Source organism: Apodemus sylvaticus, chromosome 14 (genome assembly GCF_947179515.1).
Source record: "Apodemus sylvaticus chromosome 14, mApoSyl1.1, whole genome shotgun sequence".
Classification (NCBI taxonomy): Eukaryota; Metazoa; Chordata; class Mammalia; order Rodentia; family Muridae; genus Apodemus; species Apodemus sylvaticus.
Window position 1 is genome coordinate 13,269,248 of NC_067485.1, and position 21,288 is coordinate 13,290,535.

The following is a 21,288-nucleotide window of genomic DNA, read 5'->3' on the forward strand; positions in this document are numbered from 1 at the left end:
CACGCTCCCTCCTGGGACGCTTCCTCAGCTCCTCTGGCTATCCATCCCTCTGTGATGTTAGGGACAGCAGCATCCCAGGACATGAGCTCCAGGGCCTTCTTCCATGGACCTCTACTGCCTGCAGGACAGATGGCCAGACAGAACCACCGACTGTTCTGCTTGTGCCTGTAACTCTGCATCTGTTGTTCCTAGCACTTGGCATACCCTTCATTTCTTCTCCGCCTTCAGGGTGTTGGGGCTGGAACCCAGGGCCCACACATGCTAGCTCTACCACAGAGCTATGCCCTCAGCCCTTTATGTCTTATTTGGTGACCGTTTCCACTCCCGCTTCAAGGCTATTCAGTTGTCACCTTTTTGGGCAGCTGTTTCTGAGGTCTTCCAAAATTACTGACTCGTCTCCTGTTTCTGCACTTACTTCCCTGAGCTGGCCACTGGATTGCTTCTCTGTCTCCCAGACTATGCTAAGGGTGTTGTAAAGGTAGGTGGCAACGTTTCCTTTCATTTTGCATTTGACAAGCCACATGTGTTCATTTGTGTGTGCTATACATACCATCCTGCCCATGAGGAAAGTCAGGAGACAACTTGTAACAGTTGCCATCCTGTCCCTGTGGAAAGTCAGGAGACAGTTTGTAACAGTTGGTTTGCTACTTCCACAATGTGAGACCAGAGATCGAACTCAGCTAGCTCATCAGGCTTGGCAGCAAGCACCTTCACCCCCCTCCCCAGCCATCTCCCTGCCCTGGATCTCTCACCTTCTATCATCGTCTACCTCAGAGTGGATGTTCGTATGTGTGTGTGTGTGTGTGTGAATCGACGAGTGAATGCTTCAGTCAGTCTCAAGGGACAGCGACCTGTCTGTCTTCTGACTTGGCCAGTTCAGACAGGCAGGTGTGGGACAGGCAGGTGTGGGACAGGCAGGTGTGGGACAGGCAAGTCTGGGACAGGCAGGTGTGGAACAGGCAGGTGTGGGACAGGCAGGTGTGGGACAGGCAGGTGTGGGACAGGCAAGTCTGGGACAGGCAGGTATAGGACAGGCAGGTGTGGGACAGGCAGGTGTGGGACAGGCAGGTGTGGGACAGGCAGATGTAGGACAGGCAGGTGTGGGATAGGCAGGTGTGGGACAGGCAGGTGTGGGACAGGCAGGTGTGGGACAGGCAAGTCTGGGACAGACAGGTGTGGGATAGGCAGGTGTGGGACAGGCAGGTGTGGGACAGGCAGGTGTGGGACAGGCAGGTGTGGGACAGGCAGGTGTAGGAGCGCCCATTCTGGTTGCCTATGGCTGTCCTCACCTGCTTGCTGGCTACCCTGCCTCTCACAACTAAGCCTGCCAGAGCCTTGACAGCAGGAATCCCAACAGACCATGGTAGGTGTGCATATGAGTGTATGCATGCATGTAAGTGTGTGTGTGTGCATGTGAGTGTGTATATGTGTGTGTTGGTGGTGGTGCCATTCATTTCAGCAGATATCTGGACAAGAACTAAATGATGTCCTTGGGCATGTTTGAACAGTGTCATCCTTGGGACCCACATGATGAAAGGTTGTCCTCTGACTTCCTGTGTATACCATGGAATGCATGTGCAAACACACACACACACACACACACACACACACACACACACACACACACACACAGATAATGTGATTTTAAAAACCCACAGAAGATGATTGACAAGAAGCAGCGCCATCTGAGTCTTGAACTGATCGCCATGCCCTTTCCCCCTCCACTATCACAGTGATGCTACAAGGCGAATGTTTTCACCACAAAACTGAGGCTCCAGGGAGGTGGAGATACCCCAAGGACTCTCTCTCTCATCAGAGGGCGGTTTGAGCCTGAGCCATCTGACTCTGAAGCATACTCTCTCCTTCCTATGATGACTTGTTGCTCTCTGGGAGGCCGACTACATGCCTGTGATAGAATGATACGGAAGACAGCCTGGAGACAAGATGGGCGACCAATCTCCGTAACTTATGAGTGAGGGTGTGCACAGATCAACAGCTAAGGTCTGGACAGAGAACAACGTGTGGACCTTAGAGTGAGCAGAAAGCAAGAACGCATGAGATTAAGGGTGTGTACTCATGTATGGCACATGCACACACACATGTGCATGTCCAGAGCCCGAGCATGTGTGTCTACCCTGCCTGTGGGTGGGAACAAGTTCTGTCATGAGAGCTGTGTGGAGCAGAAGCCATTTCTCGTTCTGAGGTGTGAGAAGGGGGACATTTGTGTTTTGCCTGGTACAATGGATGGAAATGTAACAGCACCTACAAATGTTTAGGGGTATGGGGCCGAGGGAACAGCATGAGCTGGGACTGTGGTCTGAGGACAGGGGAGGAGAAGATATAGAGGAGACTGCATCCTTTCTGTAGTAGCAGGGTGGTCCTGGCTGAGGTATGGTCTCCAGGTACTGGGGAGCTACTGAAGGCTCTGGAGGGCAGGGGTTTAGGGAACTGTCTAACATTCCTAGCAAGTTCCCTGTGGCCTAGGCTGGCCGTTCCTCAGGACGCTGTGTGGTGCCTCTGAGTGTCTCAGAAGATAGGGGAAAGGAGCTTGCCCTTCCGTGTTGCCCCTCCCCCAAAGGTGCACATGTTAAAGGCTTGGTGGTCAGTCAGGTGTGCTAGTGGGGTGCCTGTGTCAGGGTGGTGTGGGGTGTGTGTCTTTAAAAGGAGGGGCTTAGTGGAGAGAGGTTGGCCCATTAAGAGCATAGCATGCTCTGGAGGGGGTTTCACCCAGCTGCCTCCTCCCTCTCTGCCTCCCAGCCTTAATGATGATGAGGTTTGCCATTAGCTCCCCAGCATTCTCTGATGCACTTGTCACCTCAGCCCTGAGGCAAAGCAGACAACAGCCACACACTGAGACTTTTCAGCCTGAGGAGAACCTCTGTTTTGAAGCTGTTACCTCAGCTGTTTTATCTCATTGACAGAATGCTGACCAATATACCGTCTGTCAGGAAATAGTCTCCCAGCACTGGGAGGGTGCAGGGAAGGGGGCATAGGCAGTTCTCATAGGTGTCCTCTCTCAAGGCGAAGTGTGTGATCCCACATTCATCTGGAGCTTGTGCTGGGTGTGTGGCCTGGGACTCTCTCAGCAGTCTGTTGGGTGGGCACCAGCTCGGGTATCCAGAGATTCTAACCAAGCACATGTTGCCGTAATTACAGGGAGGTAGACTACACAAACCTGCTAGATCTAAACTCTGGGCACTGAGCGACGGGACCCACAGAAAACCCGTCACCTATGACGGACACCAGGCTGACCCTAGGCATCTTGGGTACTCAGTTGCTTGTCACACCCACGCTGGAGATGGATTACTATACTGTGGAGGGGTTGCAAAGGTCAGGCAAGTTGGGAAACTTGCCTGAGGCAACACAGCAAACAGGTTGGTGCTGGCGACTTGACTGCATCTGGAATGAACTACAATCCAGAATTGCAGGGCTCACCTGTGATCTAGATCTTGAGGCTGGAAGATACAAGTTTCTGAGCTGGACCTTGGTAGGGAGATCTTGAGGCATAGTGGCCATGAAAAGCTTAGGTCCAGGCAAAGTAGTAATTGCCTTTAATCCCAGGAGACTAAGGCAAGGAGATCTCTGAGTTCAAGGTCAGCCTGGAACAAAGCAAGTCCCAGATCTAGACTTGGTAGTACACACCTTTAATCTGAGTCACACCTTTTGCTGGAGACCTACACAAGGACATTGGAAGAAGGAAGACTCGCTTTTCTTCACCTGCTTGCACTTACTTGCCAGCATATCTGTTGGAGCCTACTTCTACAGAAGACCAGGAGAAACAACTGGCTTGGTGGGACTGAGCAATTACTTGAGCCTTGGGCTGCCCATCCACAGCTGACCATTGTTGGGGAGTTGGACTACAGACGGTAAGTCATCACAATAAATCTCCTCAATATAGAGACATTTCTTAAGTTTTGTGACTCTGGAGAACCCTGACTAATACAATGTTATGGCACACAAGCTTGTTGCTTGAAAGAGAAGCAATGGTGTGGGGAGCCCTACTTCCTGTTTAGCTCCTCCCCGTCTCTTTGTCACCTAGTGGTTTTGGGCCATTGGACAAAAACCTGTGAGAATCTCTAAGACTCACTTCACTTTACAACTCCCATGTGAAGAAGAATGTTTGCTGGTCATCTCTGGACGAAGACCCAGAACCCAGGGACTTAGGTCACTTTCCCACAGACTCAGAGCAAACAAAGATGGCGGCTTCTGGGGAAGACCAGCTGCACCAGATGCCCTGCCATGCTCTCCCCAGAATGCATGAAGCAGAGCTGGTGGCCAGGAACTGATTCATGGTCCCATCTCTCTGGAATGTGGGTCCACTCAGGTCTCCCTCATCCTAGCTTTTGTTTACCCTGTCTCCTTGTGAAAAATTAATTAATTAGTGTGTGTGTGTGTGTGTGAGTGAGTGAGAGAGAGAGAGAGAGAGAGAGAGAGAGAGAGAGAAAACACATATGTATATGCCATGGTGCATATGGAGATCAGAGGATAGGAGGACAGCTTGCAACAGCCAGTTCTCTGTACCATGTGGGTGCTGGGGATTAAACTTAGGCCATCAGTCTTGTTGGAGCATACCTTTATTCACAGAGACATACCCCCAACCTCAGGGATGTTTATGTAAGATAGAGGAGATCCTAAACTCCCTCCAATCTCATGCTAGTGACTGCTTATGAAAAAGACCCCAGGCCATCTGATGCATTCAGGAAGTTCACTCCCCTCGCTCTCTGCACCTCACTGTTGAGGCAGACAAAGTGGCATGGCCCTTACATCAATAATGGACCTGAAGCTTGGTGACACCTGCCATTAGACGCTGCTCTGGGCTCCATAGCCTGTGCCTGTCTCCTGTGTACCCATGCTAGTCTCTTCTCTGAGTCCCTAATTTGCTCTCCAGTGTCTCAAGGGCTTTAGCCTTGACGTTAGGACAGGGAGTTTCCTTCATGTGTCTCCCCCTCAGCTCCTTCAGACACTCTTCCTCCTCCTAGGTTCCTACTGCCATCTTTCTAGGCCAGTGCTCACTCTTCCTGTTTGGTCCTTATCCTCTGCTCTGGTCAGCTGGCCACACGACACCTACAGGATCCTACTGCTGAATACAGCTTTGAGGAAGTGACACCTTCAGATGTGGCTAGCCGCAGGAAGGCCCATATAGCCTATCTCGATGACAAACAAAATGGAACAAGTGGCCTAAAATAATATCCCTTCCCTCTGGGCCAGAACCCTGTTTCTAGAAGCTCAGTTTCTAGGAAAAGTCTGAAAGAAATCTGGGCATTCTCTGTTCCAGGATGTTCGCCTTGGAGTTGCTTACAACAGCAGACAAGCGGCAATGTGAGGCAGGGCCTGTGCATATGACTGATTCCTGTCAGTGCCCAGGGAAGCTTAACAGCTGCCAGCTGTGACCCAGGCCATACATTCCAGTTGTGCTGGCACGGAAGTGCCACAGGACAGGTCTAGAGGGGCCCAGACAGCCTGGGGAACTTACCCCAGAGGCTGGAGGTGGGACGAGTCCTGTAGTGACTGCCTTCAATATCCAGAGTCACTGGGGTCACAGATGGAAGTGACAGAGTTGTCTGACACTGGAAACTTAAGGTTTTCCTTCATCTGAGGAATCGTGGTCTGTCTGCTCCCTGTGCAGAAAGAAAGGAAGACTCTTACCCTGGACACCCAGGCACTTGCGGACAGGCCTCTCCCAGAGGGAGGTGCTGATGCAGTTAGCCTGCTTCTCAGACAGAGGCAGTTCTAGAGAAAGGAAGCAGTGCTCAGGTCGGCTGGCTGCCTCTGGGAGACAGCTTCCAGGAGACGCTCCAGTGGCCCTCTTCACAGGGATAGGAGTGAGCTGGCAAAATGGAGACCCGATGAATCAAGAATCAAACGCGAAGACTTGATGAATCAGAGCAAGCATCAGCTGCCACTAGGGAGAAGAGTGAGAAGGAAGGGAGGGGGGAGAGAAATAGGGAAGGAGGGAGGGAGAGGGGGCAGCAAAGCTTCCTAGAGGCCAGTCCCACAGGGAGAGATGGGGAGGGCAGAGCACAGGACTGTCACCTCATGTCCTCCTGAACACGAACAGTTAGAATAAGCATCCTCTGCAACTTTCAATTGTAGGTTGTATTAGAACAAAAATTAGCATTCCCTCCAAGAGGGGAAAGGGAGGCTCAGAAGGTCATGGAACTTACAAGAAACTTCCTTCACCCCTGAGCTTATGCAAAAGTAAGCAATTGCTTTGGAGCAGGAGACCCTTGGGTGGTGCAGCCACTTGGGGAACTGCCTTGCTGCAATGTCCCTAAAGCTCTTCAGGGATGCGGCTGTCTGAATTGCACATGGTCACATGTCCCCAATCATCATCAGCTTCCCTGGTGGGACCTGTGTGGATTTGTCTCCCTGGCCTTTTCCTGCCCTTTGTATCTGGGATGAAATGAAAGTGATACAGCCAGGGGCTTCCCCGCCACCTCTCTTGAATGGCAGTCGGTGGGTGAGGGTGTATGTGTGCAGTCAGCCCTCCAACACTGCGCTGAGTCTTATGTGGACTGTGATATAGTGTGCCCCGTGCCCTGCAGCTTTAGCGTGGGGCACACACAGGACAAGAAGACCTACTGATGGTCACGTGGCAATCCCTGCCACCCTTCAGCCCTTGTACAGGCCCCCCATTCACTTCTTACCTTTGGGCAGGGAGGATGTGACAGCCTAGTCAGGGGAGTCTCAGATGTAGAACCCCTGTGATGCTGTCCCATTCTGACTCCCAACACTCTGCTGTAAACAGCTTCTGTGTTACATAAATGCCAGCATCACCCCAAAGCAAAGACCCCCTGGGGCTCACTGCTGTTTCTGCAGGGGCAGGACCAGCTCTTTTACACGTGAGGATATCCAGTCTCCGAGGATGTGACTTTCTCAGAGTTGCAGGCAGCAGATACCTCTACAGAACAGGCAGAGGCACCCGTAAGTCAGGCTGCCTGTCGTGAGGCTGGGGATCTTGCTGCAGACCTCGTCCTGCTCTGGCACTTGTAGCTAATCATGACAAGGACAAATTTCACTGTCTCTGCCTCTCCACACTAAGCAACTCATCAGTATAAAAACCACGTTCCCCACTGCCACTGCCGGAGACTCTTGACATTACACAGTTGGGGTTGTGTGCCTAATTTCCCTCCCTTGTTAAGCACTGATATATAGTTATTGTTGGAAGGGTCTCCTGTGACGAATCCAAGTTCCCAGCTTCCAGATGAAGGGCAGGAGGCTCAGGCTCAGGAGACAACTTGAGCGACTCAGTTGTGCTCTGAGAAGTCCACGGAAGCCCCCAAGCTCTTCAGCTTCTCCTATGCGAAAAGGCCACACCAGGGGATAAAACCCACTGACTTCCGGGTGTGGACACAGCTGTGCCAGGCGCTGAGTGTGAACTGGTGCTAAATCTCACCCCATCCCTTTAAGGGAGGTGGCTTTAATCCCCGTTACTATTATTTTTTCTGATGGGAAAGCTGGGGCTCAGAGAGGTCAAACATAGGCCTCAAGTCCCAGAGTGTGTGGCTGGGAATTGTTATTCATGTCTTCCCCCTACACCAGCCTTGGTAAATTACAGTCCATGGGTCCAATCCTACCTACTGTCTGTTTAAATAAAAAAGGCTATAAAAATGTAAAGTAGCACTTCGTGACCCATGAAAATGTTATGCAACTGACATTTCGGTGTCAGTAAACAATACTTTAGTGGGACACAGCCACCTTTCTGCATTTATTTGCTGATCATGGCTGCCTTTGAGCTATTGGCAGACGGGGCCACGGTCATGTATTATTTATCGATTTGACACAATCTGAGAAATGCATCGTTAGGAGACAGACCCCTGTGCAGATGTCACAGTGTGTACTTACACTCTGAGTGGCTGGGCCTTGCATGTACCTCAGCTGTATGGCGTAGGTGCCGTTTCTAGGTTAAGAACCAGTGCAGGGAGACACAGTGCTGAACGGGGCAGGCCATCCCAGTATAGTGCTAAGTATTTGTGCATCCTAACGTAGACATAGTACTACAAAGCCATAGGCATAAGATCTTTGGCATCTCTCTTACAAATTTAGACATGGAACCTATCTGACACTCTGAAGGAAAAAAAAGTTCCCATCTGTTTCCTGCTGGAATTTTTTCTGTGGGTCCTGGAAGGTGTACAGCCCTTCCAGGTGTGTCCCCAAAAGGACACTCTGACTGGTCTCAGCCCAGAGCATTGAGTGCAGGGTGGAGGGCTCTCTCTGTGCTCCCAAGTTACACGCTGTTCTGGAGGCTATGTTCCACAGGGAAAGGGGCTTTGGGGTTTTTCCCTTGACTGCTCAACTGGGTAAAGTTGTTTTTTTTTTTTTTTTCTGAAAGGTGAAAATGAACAAGTCGGTGGCCTTTTCCTCTCCTCTGAGGTTCTGGGAAGGCAGTGCCTGCTGACCTGCCTTAGAGAGAGGCCAGGGGAGGGTACAGTCTGGGGAAGAGGGTGAAGCAGGGGTTCAGCTTCCAGCTGGCACCATCCCCAGATGTGCTGTTTCCAGTGAGTGACCATGACAGGGTCCCCACTGCTCTTTATATTCTTCCCCTGCCCCCGACTTCCTCTGAGAATAAGAGGGGTTCTCATAGTGCACACTCTCTGCAGAGAAAGAAGAAGAAGCTGTGACTGTGGCTGTGACTGTGGCCATGGCCGTGACTGCTCACTGAGCAGCTTTGCAGTAGCTCGGCATTTGGAACCCACCTGGGAAGGAGGAAGAAGAGGGTCGGATCTGGGTCAGCTAGGTGGTCCCAGATATTGCCTCATCCTAGAACTCTTCAGCCAAGACAGTGGGTGTCTATCTGTGCCCAAAGCCCACAGTACCTCCCTGTGTCCACTACATCCTCACCTGTCCCCAGTGAAGGAGGGGGAGAAAAGCAAAGACCAAAAATAAATAAATAAATAAATAAAGAAAGAAAGAAAGAAAGAAAGAAAAGCAAAGACCAAAATAAATAAATAAATGAATAAATAAATAAATTCATTAAAAAATGGACAAAGGAAGACCAGACACGGTAAAAATGGATTTTAAAAAAAAGCATCATGTTAAATGAAAGAAGCCAGTAACACACTGTGGAGGGACAATAACTCCACAGAGATGGGGAGGGGGCTTCCCTTGAACTGAAGGAATGAGTGGTGGGAACTGGGAGGTGACAACAAAAGAAACTGGGGGGCGGGCTCTCTTGGTGGAATATAAGTGCCGCAGAATTAACTATGACAGTAGCCACATGCTTCTCTGAAGGTTCTAGAAGCCACTGGTATGTGCACTTTGAATGGGTGGGCGGAAAGTACCTCAACTGACTGGGAGGAAACGAGAAGGAAAGAAGATGAAATTCAGACAGGAAGAGGAAGGGGCACATGACAAAGAAACACATTTGTCCATGAGCCTGCCATACACCAAGGATGGTAAGGGCCTGCGCCTTCACTCTCAAAGGCAGTCAGAGTGGTGGCCTCAGACTGACAAATGTCACTGGTCAGTAAGAGGGCACTCTGACTCATACTGAGTCTATCCAACCTTGAGGCAGCTAACATCAGGACCATCTTACACAAGACAGCCAGCAGGACCCTGGAGGCAGTGGGAGGGAAGGCAGCTGCAGTCACTTACAGTTTGGGAGGGAGCTGTTAAATGTTAACACTAACAATGTGTCAAAAATCTAGGCCGTGTCAGAGAGTCAGATGATGGAAATAAACACATCTGGGCTCTTGAACCAGCCAACACATTTAGGCCCGTGAAGGAAACTTCCCTTCTTAATAACAGCTCCTCCATGGGAAGCGTGTCTGTTAGCCACGAAGCTCTGGTGTGTCGATGGATAGTGGAGCCTCATCTCCAGAGGGTGAACTTAAAACAGTAAGCAGAGCACCCTCTCCTCCCCCTTTTCCCCTCCCCTTACTCCTCCTCCCCCACACCCCTCCCTCTTATCTCCCACCCCCTGCATAGCAGTGAGGTCGTGCTGTGGCCAAGGGTCTATGGATGGCTGTCCTCCGCAGAGACATGTTTTCTGTTGTTCTCCTGAGCCTTAGCTTTTCCAGGCCCATCTGTGACAGCAGTGGGGGTGGGCAGGTTGGGGCGGGGGACTTCCCACCAGAGGCTCTGTGACTCAGAGATGGCCCTGGATGCTTCTGCGAGATCTGCCCCTGGCACCAAGTCTCCGAGGAGGGCCTGGTGTGACTCAGTGTATAAGAAAAGGGAACAAGCTCTCTCTGAGCTTTGCTAGGTTCCCCCAACTTCCCTCTCTGAGGCTTGGTTTCCTGATGTTTAACAGTGGGTGACTTTGACTACTAGGGTTCTCGGAGACCTAAGACAAGGAATTCATTCATTCATTCATTCATTCATTCATTCATCAGCCTGCCAGGCACAGTGCTGGCTCTTGGGGACCCAGCAGTGATTGATGTGGGCAGGACCTGCCCTCCGGGAGCTTATGACATAGTGGGGCAAACACAACCCAAATTGAAGGTGGAAGAGCATGGGGTAGCCTGGGGGGTGCTGACCGACCCTATGCACAAGAGGAAATCGTGCATTTGCAGGCTCCCAGTGCCTGTATTTAGAGCCTGTGGCTGGGTAGACTTTGACCTTCATTCCAAAAGCAACAGAAGGGTTGAACCACAATCTAGTTGCTTTTTGAAAGAGCCTGTGTGGCTTTAGAGGGAAGGAAGGCAGACTCAGGGGCTGGAGGCCACTCTGGCTCCTTGGCAAGAGGAGGATTGGGAGGTGAAGAAGGAGGTACCCAACTGGGACTCCAGCCCTCAAGGCACCTTGGATATGCCAAGCCAGGGGCAGAAACAAAGGGTCTCTGCAGGAATGAGGAAGTGCCCACTCAGAGGTACCGATAGGCTAGGTGCCCTTGCATCTTATCTCCGCAGAGATTATGAGAGCGAGGGAGTAGAGGAATAAGACCCAAACGGCCCAGCCTTTCTGCCTGCTCTGCACTACAGATTCGTCAAAGCCTTCCGATGCCTTGGCTTCCCTTCCTGGTGTCTACAGGACTGAGTCTGTGGTGCCTGTCAAAAGCAGAGCCACGTTCAAATCCAGGAGTTTGTCGGTGGATGGAGGCCAGGCTTGGAAGACAGGCAGGTGTGAACTGGAATCTTAGTTCTGTCAAGTCTGGAAAGGTGGTGGCTGGACACCAGTTGGTGTCTCTGGGCAGCTGCTGGGTCAGGGCCACCGGGTGAGAAGCTCTGCTTGTTTGCCCAGGGCTGTGGTCTGAGAGCACAACGTCTAACAAGGGTTTTGGTAAACACTCGGTAAAGAACTCATGCTTAGGGATGGAATCGGGGTGGAATGGGTCAGGTGTCCCCCACAATGGGGCTGAGGAGGGGCAGACAGAGCCTCAAGCTAGAAAGATAGGGCTAGTTAGTTTGGCTAACCTCTCCTGAGGTCTCTACCTTGTCTGGCTGTGCCCTGCCCCCTCTCCACCTAGGAGATTCTGGATAGGTTGGTTGCCTTCAAGGTTCTTGGCAGAGTTAAAGGCTTTGGGTGAGTTCTGTTCTTGCCCTTAGACAGAGCAGAGAGGACACGCTGTCAGTCAGCAGGGACTCTGGGCGCTGACATTGCTGAGGGATGTGGAAAGCTCACACTGCCCAGGAAGCCCAGAGAAAACCTGGGTGTTCCTAGTCTCCTGCAATTCTAAAGCAGGATGTGGGCTCCCTGACCCCTCTTCTCTGCCAAGCCCACCGTTTCCAGAGGCTGAATACAGACCACAGTGGACTCTCTAAGATCCGAGCTCTGGATCTACTCTGCAGCAAGCACCACCTCTTGGCTGGCTGTGGCTTTCCCCAGTCAGTACCTAGGGTGACTCTGAGGACCAGAAGAAAATGTGGCTATTCAGACTCTGCCAGGTGCCCAGTACCCAGAGACTACTCAGTAATGGAGCTTCTAGGAATGTCCCACCTTGTGTTATTTGGGGGAAATTTATTGGACTCTTTGAGCCTTGATTGCCTGTCTATGAAGTGAAGTGGAGCAAGAGTTCAGGAACAATAAGATTGTCTCCAAAGGGAGGGAGGAGAGGAGCACGGTGAGCAGAGCAGTCTATGGGAGGATCTGCTCATAGGAGGGCATGGCACCTATGAGGACAGATGAAGCCTTGAACCTAAGGAGGCAGGTCTACCCCAGCTGTCCCTCAGAACTCAGAGCCAACCCTCAGGCTTTGCAAATGAATGGATAATGAAAGGAATGACTAGGTTGACTCCAGGGACCAGCACTGTAGTGGGCTAAGGCGTAGTCTGTGGGAAGAGAAAGAAACACCACCTTAATTGGGCAACTCCTCTGTTAGGCGCTTTCCAATACTCTCTTCATGACTCAAGCAGGAGCTGGCTCTGTACACGTCAAGCTTCCTCAGCGCCTCCCAAGACAGTGCCGTGGGTCCCTGCAACACCCTGCAGGGACTTTGTCCCCCAGTGAATTTATTGAAATCTCATTTTGATTCTGTTTCTCTTCCCAGCCTGGGCACCTCTCAGAGGTGGAATCTTGCCGTCATATATTCCTCCCATGCACCCTCAGCCCCTACTATTACTGCACTCTGCTTACCCAGTGTTCTACAGGGTTGTTGTTGTTCTTGTTGTTTTGCTTTTATTTTTAAGTATCCTATGAGATTTTTCTTTTCTCTCTCCCCTACCCATGGATCAGTGCAACTCCCTTCTTAAACATCTACATGCTCACTCTGCTAGCTCACATCAACGCCTTCTCTCGGAGGCCCAGCTCTGCTAACCACGTCCTCCTTTCTGAAGCCCAGCTATATGAAAGCCGCCTGTCCCTAGCCCTGGTGTCTGTCCTTCCCCAAACTCTACACGAGAGGCCCACACTTGCGGTTCTACTGAGGCCACACCTGCCAACCTCTGCCATTCTCATTCCTTACCAACTGGAACACTTCCCAAGGAAGAAGTGGTTTGCATATAATTTTTACGTTCTTCCCTGAGGGAATAACTTATCACTTATAACTCCTGAGTGGCAGAGTTGGGCCTTATACTTAGGCTACCTGAGTGGAAAGGCAGTTTAGTTAGAAAGAAGGGCCTCTGAGCTCTGGAGTGAGTAGCACTCTGTCTAGGTCCCAGCTCAGTGGCCTGTGGTAAGATCTGTGTTGCCTTTAATGTGGCTTTTGAAAAATGAAGTTAAATGTTCTACCTAAGAGGATGAGAGATGATTTCTGTAAAATGCTCATGAACCAGTCCCAGCATCATCGGCACCGAGGGTGGGGTGTCTCCCAGCACTTCATACCCACAACATTTACCTGACTGGGCTTCCCTGGGGGTGTGCGGGTTCTGTCCCACTCCACACCTGGAGCTTTAGGGGCTTCTCCTCCTGCCATCTACCTTCTCGGCTTTGGCTCCTGGACAGAAGAGAGTTGTTCAACCTCAGGGAAGCTTTGTGAGAGTCGTGGTTTGTGAGCTTGCAGTGGAAGAGCTGTTGGTACGCTGTGCGGAAGTCTCTGTTGAGGGCAGCGTACAGGATGGGGTTCAGGGCTGAATTGGCATAGCCTAGCCACAGGACGATACCCTCAACCACCTCGTTGACGGCATCATCCCCTCTCAGCCCACGGTAAACGAATGCAGTGAAGTAAGGAAACCAGCAGATGATGAACGCGCCCATGACGGCCGCCAGCGTCACGGTGGCTTTGTGCTCTTTGATGGTGGCCGCCTTCCAGGAGCTGACGTGGTTGATCCTTTTGGCCTGCTCCCTGGCGATCTTAAAGATTCTGTAGTAGGTGACACACATGATGAGAAGAGGCAGGTAGAAGGTAACCAGCCCATCCACCAGTCCGTATACCTCATTGACCTGCACTTTGCACTTAAAGGTGTCATTGCCCCCTCTGGTCCCGTTTCTGCTGTTCCACCCTAGGTGAATAGAGAGAAAGGATAGGGTGATGGAAATGACCCAAATAAAAACCAAAGAGATGGCAACACGAACTGGGGTGACCAGCACGGGGTACCGCAGTGGGTCCGTGACAGCGCAGTAGCGGTCCAAACTGATCATGAAGAGGTTGAGGATGGACGCTGTGCAGAGCATCACATCCAGGCTGGTGTAGATGTTGCAGAAGACCTGGCCAAAGCTCCACTTGAAGGACAGCTGGTAAATGGCAGAGAAAGGCAGCACCAGGAGGCCAAGAAGCAGGTCAGTGGCTGCCAGGGACACAATGAAGCAATTGGTCAGGCTGCGGAGTCGACGATTCAAGCTGACAGCCAGGCAGACAACCACATTGCCGGCGATGGTGATGAGGATGAGAGTGGTGAGGACTACACTGATGGTGACTTTCAGTGCAGTAGAGTCCAAGCAGCAGGAATGGACCGTGCCATTGGCCTCCATTCTGGGAGCCTGTGGCTTCTACATTCACCTTTTGGCCTTGGCTACTTCTCTTCCAACTCTGACCACTGGGCTCCCAACCAAGCCAAAGTCTGGGAGGGTGTAGTGACTGACCCAATGCTGTTCTAGCAATAGATTAAGCTGTTACTTGTGAAGTGCGGGACATGGATAAGAATGGGGTAAGACATGGCCTTAAAAGCTCACACCCCAGTCCTCAGCTGGTCTTCCAAGTCAGACTTCTCCCAGGTCTGTAGTATGTATCTACCTTCTAGGCTCCTCATGGAGACTGAGGCACTGCTGGATGAGTCTTGAGGTGGTTCTGGTTTTATATGCACTGGATCACACACATAGGCTGTCATGTCCTTCTCCATGGCCGGTGCCTGCTACCATCGAAGGCTTAAGATAGAAGACTATCGGCTACCCGCTCTGGGGTCATAGGAGCTGAAAATGTAAAGATCAAGTGTTTAGAACTTCAGAATTAGACCAACAGCATGACCTGTTCCAAGGAGAGTCTTTCTAGGTGTCTATCACCTGATGAAAGATCAGGAGGCAATGGGGACTCTTCTAGGTATCCTTCCTTAGGAAAGACAAAGATGGTCAGGGCATGTGGTGGATGGTGAAGGGTACCAGGATGTAGGTCTATAACACCATGAGAAAAAGGTGAAGGGGCAGCTCTAGGACCAGTCTGCTTTTATTTGCTGCTGGTTGCTACCCAGCCCCACTGGTAGACCTCTGTCCTCAGCTGATTAAATGATGCATTGAATGAGTGGATAAATAAACACACTCAATTTACTCTTATTTAGTGTGGGAAACATTCTAAATCAGGGACTGACAACCTTTTAAGAGAAAGAACCAGGCAGCCTGTATTCTTTTCTTTGCAGCCTGTAGGCCACCGACAACTCTGCCTGTGGCCTAAAAGCAGCCCACCCAGGACCATGTGCCAAAGAACACGTGGACTGCGCTTCCAATCAAGTTTCATGGTGGACGTGGAACTGTACATTTTCTATTGCTTTCCTCTGCTGCCAAATCCTTGTGATTTCCCCCATGTCCTGAACGATCTCAGAGCATCCTTATCTCCAGTACAAAGCAAGCACAGGGCTGGTCTTGGTTTCAATTTTGTCACCTGCTGTCTCCATGCTCTGTCAGCTCCATCCTTGCTCAGGGTTCAACACTCACGTCTAAGCGTTATTGGTTTGTATTTAGCAGTGTGAACATTTCCACTTTCAAATCAGCTGGCACACAGCTCACTCAATTCTCATGACTGTGTAACAGCCCATCATGTGGCTGCAAGTGGTTATTCTACCACCGTATCACCTTCTCAGGCATTTCAGTCATTTTCCTTCCCCCTCCCTCTGTCCTTTCCTCCTTCCATTTCCCTCCCTTCCCTCCCTCTTTCCTTCTCCTCTTCCCTCCTGTACACACAATCCCTGGTACCCCACCTCCTCCTCAAGTCCCCTCCAGTGGGGACAGCCTATGTTTCCAGTGGATGAGAAACAAGGTCATTCCTTGTTTCATGGCTAGCCCCTTTTACACAAGTCCCTTCCGTTTTTTCTGAGAGCTGCCACAGGCAGGCTCTCCTGAGGACCGAGACTGTGGAAATCTAAATGACAGCCAGAACCCTTTCAGTAGCAAAGCAGGACATAAATTCTGCCTCTTGGAGCTCTGGCCTGGGGCCACTCTGCAGTCTGAGTACAGATGCAGCCTCTGATTACAATGCCTGAGCTGGAGCAGGGACGTGGGTTCTCCAGCACCCTCTGCCACTCGCTCCAGCTGCCTCAGCCTCTTAGCCCTGTGAGCTGAGCCTCTGGGTATTATTTCTGGAGGAGTTTTTCATTACAGGAAGAGCCTGAACAGCACAGGTCTTACCCCCACACTTAATTAACTTTGGAGGGGGAGCATTAAGGATAGACATTTTTTGAGACTCCGTATCTCTGATAATAATTTTCTATGCATTTCCTTGACAGCTGGCTGTAGGCATTTAGGCATCGGGTTGGTATTCAAGTTAATGTCTGGGAGAGTCTTCGAATCAGAGCCGAAGCAGCTCTCAATATGATTAGAAATCCCCTCTCTCCCTCCCTCCCTTCCTCCCTCCAGTTTTCTTCAACAATCACTTCTCTGGGTGTGCTGCAGAGCTGTGGGTGCCAGGGATGCACAGGTGACTGCTATGATTTGTGAGTCTTCCAGGGTCCATTTCTCCATCTTTCTGTTTGGCATGAGGCTTCTCAGAGTTTCCCCGAAAGCATTCTGAAGGCAGGGGGAGTTTGTGGGGTGCTAATTCCATCCCACCCCATGGCCTGTGAGTTGACTGCTCACACTAAGGGACCATATCACCTTCATGTGGACAAATTGCTAGTGAATCCTTTCACCCATAAGAATTCTCACTGTCACCACAGTAGCTAATGCAAAAGCCACTCTGTCAAACTTTCAGACTGCTGAAGTACTTATAGGCTCGCTCAGTAAGTACTTATGTGCTCGATTGGTAAGTACTTATATGCTCACTGAAGTACTTATATGCTCACTGTGGTAAGTACTTAAATGCTTGCTGCAGCAAGACAGTATCCTAGGTGCATTCAGGTGGCATCAACTATCCGAGCTGCCATACGGGCTAGCCTGCATACCCAGGAGGTGAATGCTGTGATACTTGAACTAAGGGAGGCCTTCCGTAGTTCCTCTGCCCCTCTGTGTAGATATTGTCAGGACCCAGCTCCACACATATACACCTCGCTCTATAACCTCCTTTTCTTGTTTCTTTTAAATGTTTAATGGATGTCTCTTTAAAGGATTCAAGATCTAACCAATTCTTTTTCCTGTTACCCGGCCTGAGGTGATGTAACCACAGATGCATGGACAATAATAATATCTTTGTTGGCAGGCTTGGAAGTGGCAAAAATATGGAGACAACACGTGTTTCCACCACGAAGAGGGGGTGATAGATAGATAGATCAGCAAACTACAGGGAATCTATATACTGGGTAACAGACCTGGCCTGGGTGATGCTGAACAGGAAAACGTCATGGGATCCTAAGAAAGAAACAGCCTTAGGGATGAGAGAAATTGTCTCCGCTTGACTTCAAGGGGTGGTTTGGACAAAGACCCAAGTGATGTCCCTCCTCTGATGCCTGACAGAACCCACACTCAGACTCAGACTACAGTGTGGAGAAGTGGCCCCCACAGGCCCATATGTCAGAGGTTTGGCCATCAGCCTGAGGTGTTACTAGAGATGGTGCAAGTTTTAGAAGTTAGAGCCCACAGAGAGGAAATGAGGTCATTAGGATAAGTTAATGAAGGAGGTACTGGGCCTTGGTCCCCTCAGGCCTCTGCTGTTGTTTCCTGGCTGCCATGAGGTGAACAGACCTCTCTGCCTCGCACCTCTGCCATTATTGCATTATGCCACCATAGGCCCAAAGCCACAGGGCCAAGACACCAGAGACTGGCACCTCTGGAGCTAAGAGCTCAAGTAATCCTTATTTCTTTGTTTACCTTAGATATTTTGTTGCTGTGTGGAAAGCTGACTAATACACACAGTTCAAGTTCTGGTGGCTTGGCTGTAATATTCATTCTTTGATTAGACTTCAGTTTTTTCTAATCAACTGTATTTCACCATTCAATATCTGTCATCTACCCACTCAACCATCCATCCATCCATCCATCCATCTATCCATCCATCCATCCATCCAGGCAGCCAGCCAGCCAGCTAGCCATCTATCTAGCCAGCCATCTGTCCATCCACCTTAGCCATCCGTTCACCCATCTACTCTACCAATCCATCCATCCATCCCTCCCATCCCATCTACCCACCTACCCATCCACCCATCCATCTATCCATCCATCCATCCCACCAACGAATCCATCCATCATCCCATCCCACCCACCCACCCATCCACCCATCCACCTGTCCATCCATCCATCCATCCATCCATCCATCCATCCATCCATCCATCCATCCATTCATCCAGCCAGCCAGCCATCTGTCCATCTACCTTAGCCATCCGTTCACCCATCTACTCTACCAATCCATCCATCCATCCCTCCCATCTACCCACCCATCAACCCATCCATCCATCCATCCATCCATCCATCCATCCATCCATGCACCCACCCATCAATCCATCCATCCATCCATCCATCCATCCATCCATCCATCCCACCAACCCATTTATCTATCCATCCATCCATCCATCCATCCATCCACCCATCCATCCATCCATCCATGCACCCATCCATCCACGTTCAAACCTGTAGACTAATTGACCCAGCAGCTGTGCTTCTGGAAGTTTGTGCTGAGGGCTCCCTCACACTGCATGTGTTAGCAGAGTCTAGAAAGGACATAAAAGTGCACATGAGAGACTGTGAGGGAGCCACCAAGACTAGCTTAGAGTACCTGGGCTGGTGTGGGGGAGCCTCTAAGTCACAGAGGAGGATACCCGTGCCTCCAGAGAGGAAATGGGTAGCCACATTAGGGGTGGAAGACTCCCTTCTCACTACCCTCATTTGAGGGCCTTTCCGGATATCTCATTTACTCAAAACCCAATAGCCTCGTGACTTGTCATGTCGCAAAGGGAAGGGGCAGTGAATGTCATGTAGAAGGGACAGCATGCCAGAAAGGAAGTAGGTGCCCAGGTCACAAGAGGGGATGGAGGCAGAGTTGCAATGGTTTCAGGTTAGGGAGAGGGTGCTTTGTAAGAAGCCCACCACTTCCAAGCTCACTCTCCCTCCATTCATGAGATTCACTGCCAGATGGTCATGTCTGTGACAACACCATGCTCCCAAAGGTTCCTCTTTTGTTTGAGTAGAAATAACACTGCCTGCCTTCCTTGCAAGATCCAGTGACTGCCAACCTTCCCAGGTGACTGTCAGGAGGAAATGCAACGAGGATAGGTGCCCAGATGTTTAGACTTAGTTCTGAAGGCAATAGGGTGACCCTGACGGTTCAACGAGCAAGTTGAGCAAGTTCAAGATCACCCAGGAAGCAGATAACAGGCAGAAAACAGCAGGTTTCCCAACTCCGCCAGTGAGGCTGATCCACTTGGGAATTAGCTGAGCGTCTACTTCAGGGCCTGGGGCAATACACTGTTTTATTTCATCTTTTCAAGATTCTGTCAGGTGAGGGATTTTTATTTTCCCCACCTAGCAAAGGCAGAAATCAAAGCTTAGAAGTTGTGTCGCTTGCCCAGAGTCTCAAAACCCAGTAAGAGGGAAAGTCAGAATTTGAGCCCAGATCTGTCAGCCTCCACAGTCCCTATTCTTAGCTCCTCTGGATTTAGCTTTTCAGCAGACAAAGGCCGATCGGCCTGGATGCCTGTGTTTGCCGCTGAGGCTTCTTCCTCCCTGGAAATCATGGACACAGGAGTTTTTCTTTCTTTCTTTGGTGGTGAAATTGGCAGCTGCTTCCTCACACATAGTGGGTGGGACATTTGGTCATGGCCTTCACTGCAGGAAGATATCTGGTGGAAGCTGTTGCTCAGAGGGAAGGCCCAGCCTCACAGGGCTTTTCATTCCACCCTTCTGTCTCTTCTGGACACGGGTGACTAAGGCCAGAGCAGCGCTTGCTTGTCCTCATGTCACCCTGCACCAAGGATGCACACCCCACCCCCACACACCAGGCAGGACGGTAGGTGAGCGTATCTGAATGTCAGCTGGAATCTGGGGCAGAGGTCTGTAGCTTCTGCTCTTGGCCCAGCTAGACAAGAGCCTTGTGCCCCTTGGCTGGGCAGGCTCTCATCCACACAGAGCAAGATGGTGGCTTCAAAGTGCTCCCCTTAGGATAATGGATGCACCCAAGTGGGAGAAGGTGACTTTGACTCAAAGTCAAGACAGTGACCTACCCCAGGCCAGGCTCAGGCAGGTGGTAACCCATCTGCAGCAGGGGTGAATGTTATCACCGCAGGACAGGTAGTGAAACTGAGGTTCAGAGAGAGCATGTCGCTTGTCTAAAAGCCACACAGCCAGTGGCGAGGCCGACAGGGCTTTGTACAAGGTCTAGGTCAGAGCGTGAGCATCCACATCCTCCCCACATCATCCAGATTCTGGGCAGCTCAGCTGTCATGTCTCCTTTGTGGTGACATCTGCGTGGCATCTGACAATAGTACATGGAGGTAACCAAGCCACACCTGGGGACAAGGTCCCTTAGTGTTTTGTTCGTCTGAGAACGCTGTTATTTCTGCTTTACCCCCTTTCTCACCTGAGCTGAAATACTCGTAGGCCACTGTTTTGGGGCACAATACAGCAGCTTTAGACAGCTTTATCACATTGTACAAATATCCAAAACACACGGGGAAGGAGATCCTATCCTTGTTGGTCCCCTTTTCCAGCTTTGGTGACCACTGGACTACTTTCTGTCTATACACTTGTCTGTCTGTCTGGAATCAGGAAGTGAGTCCCTGATCCTTTTTTTCTATTCTTCTTTTGCCCAGCCTTCAATGCATTGTTCAGAGAACTGTTCCGTGAAATACATCGGCGATATCCTTAAATCCCTGCCCGCCCTCCCATACCAGCGCTCAATCACAGGCCAGCCCTGTGTGCCCTGTCTCTATATCTGCCCTCTCTCTTCTCTGTCACCTTTCTTTGCTGCTGCACCAGCAGAGTAACCACAGAGTAGGTGGCAGCAAGGCGTTTGGTCTGAGGAGGGGCTCACCTGAATCCTCTCCACTGTACAACCACCCCATATTTTTTTGTGACAGAATCTCACAGCCAGGATGACTTTGAACTCACTGTGTAGGGGAGAATGACCTTGAATTCTTGATTCTCCTGCCTCAGTCTCCCACCTACACCTGCCTGGCTTGTTTTCCTACTTGTTGCTACTCCCCGTTGGAGTGTGAGCTCTGTCAAGTGTTAGGACTAAGAGCCCCTTTATCTTGCTCCCTGACAGGCAATAGGAGATCATGGACTATTAGCTGGAGTAGCCAAATACACCATTGTCACATAGTAACACCTCCTTTATCAGGCACTTGGAACTGTCAGGCTACATTGTAGATTCTTTTACACATGTATTTCTTATCTACTGCA

At 50.6% G+C, this 21,288-nt stretch overlaps 1 protein-coding gene across 1 annotated transcript in view; it reads right to left on the bottom strand.

Moving 5' to 3' along the window:
- Hrh2 (histamine receptor H2) overlaps nucleotides 1-21,288 on the bottom strand; it is a 42,200-nt gene that overhangs the window by 7,839 nt on the left and 13,073 nt on the right. The window contains 1 exon segment of the mRNA XM_052157250.1: nucleotides 13,214-14,724. Within this exon segment, the coding sequence (XP_052013210.1) occupies nucleotides 13,214-14,286 (1,073 nt within the window). The 5' untranslated portion in view covers nucleotides 14,287-14,724.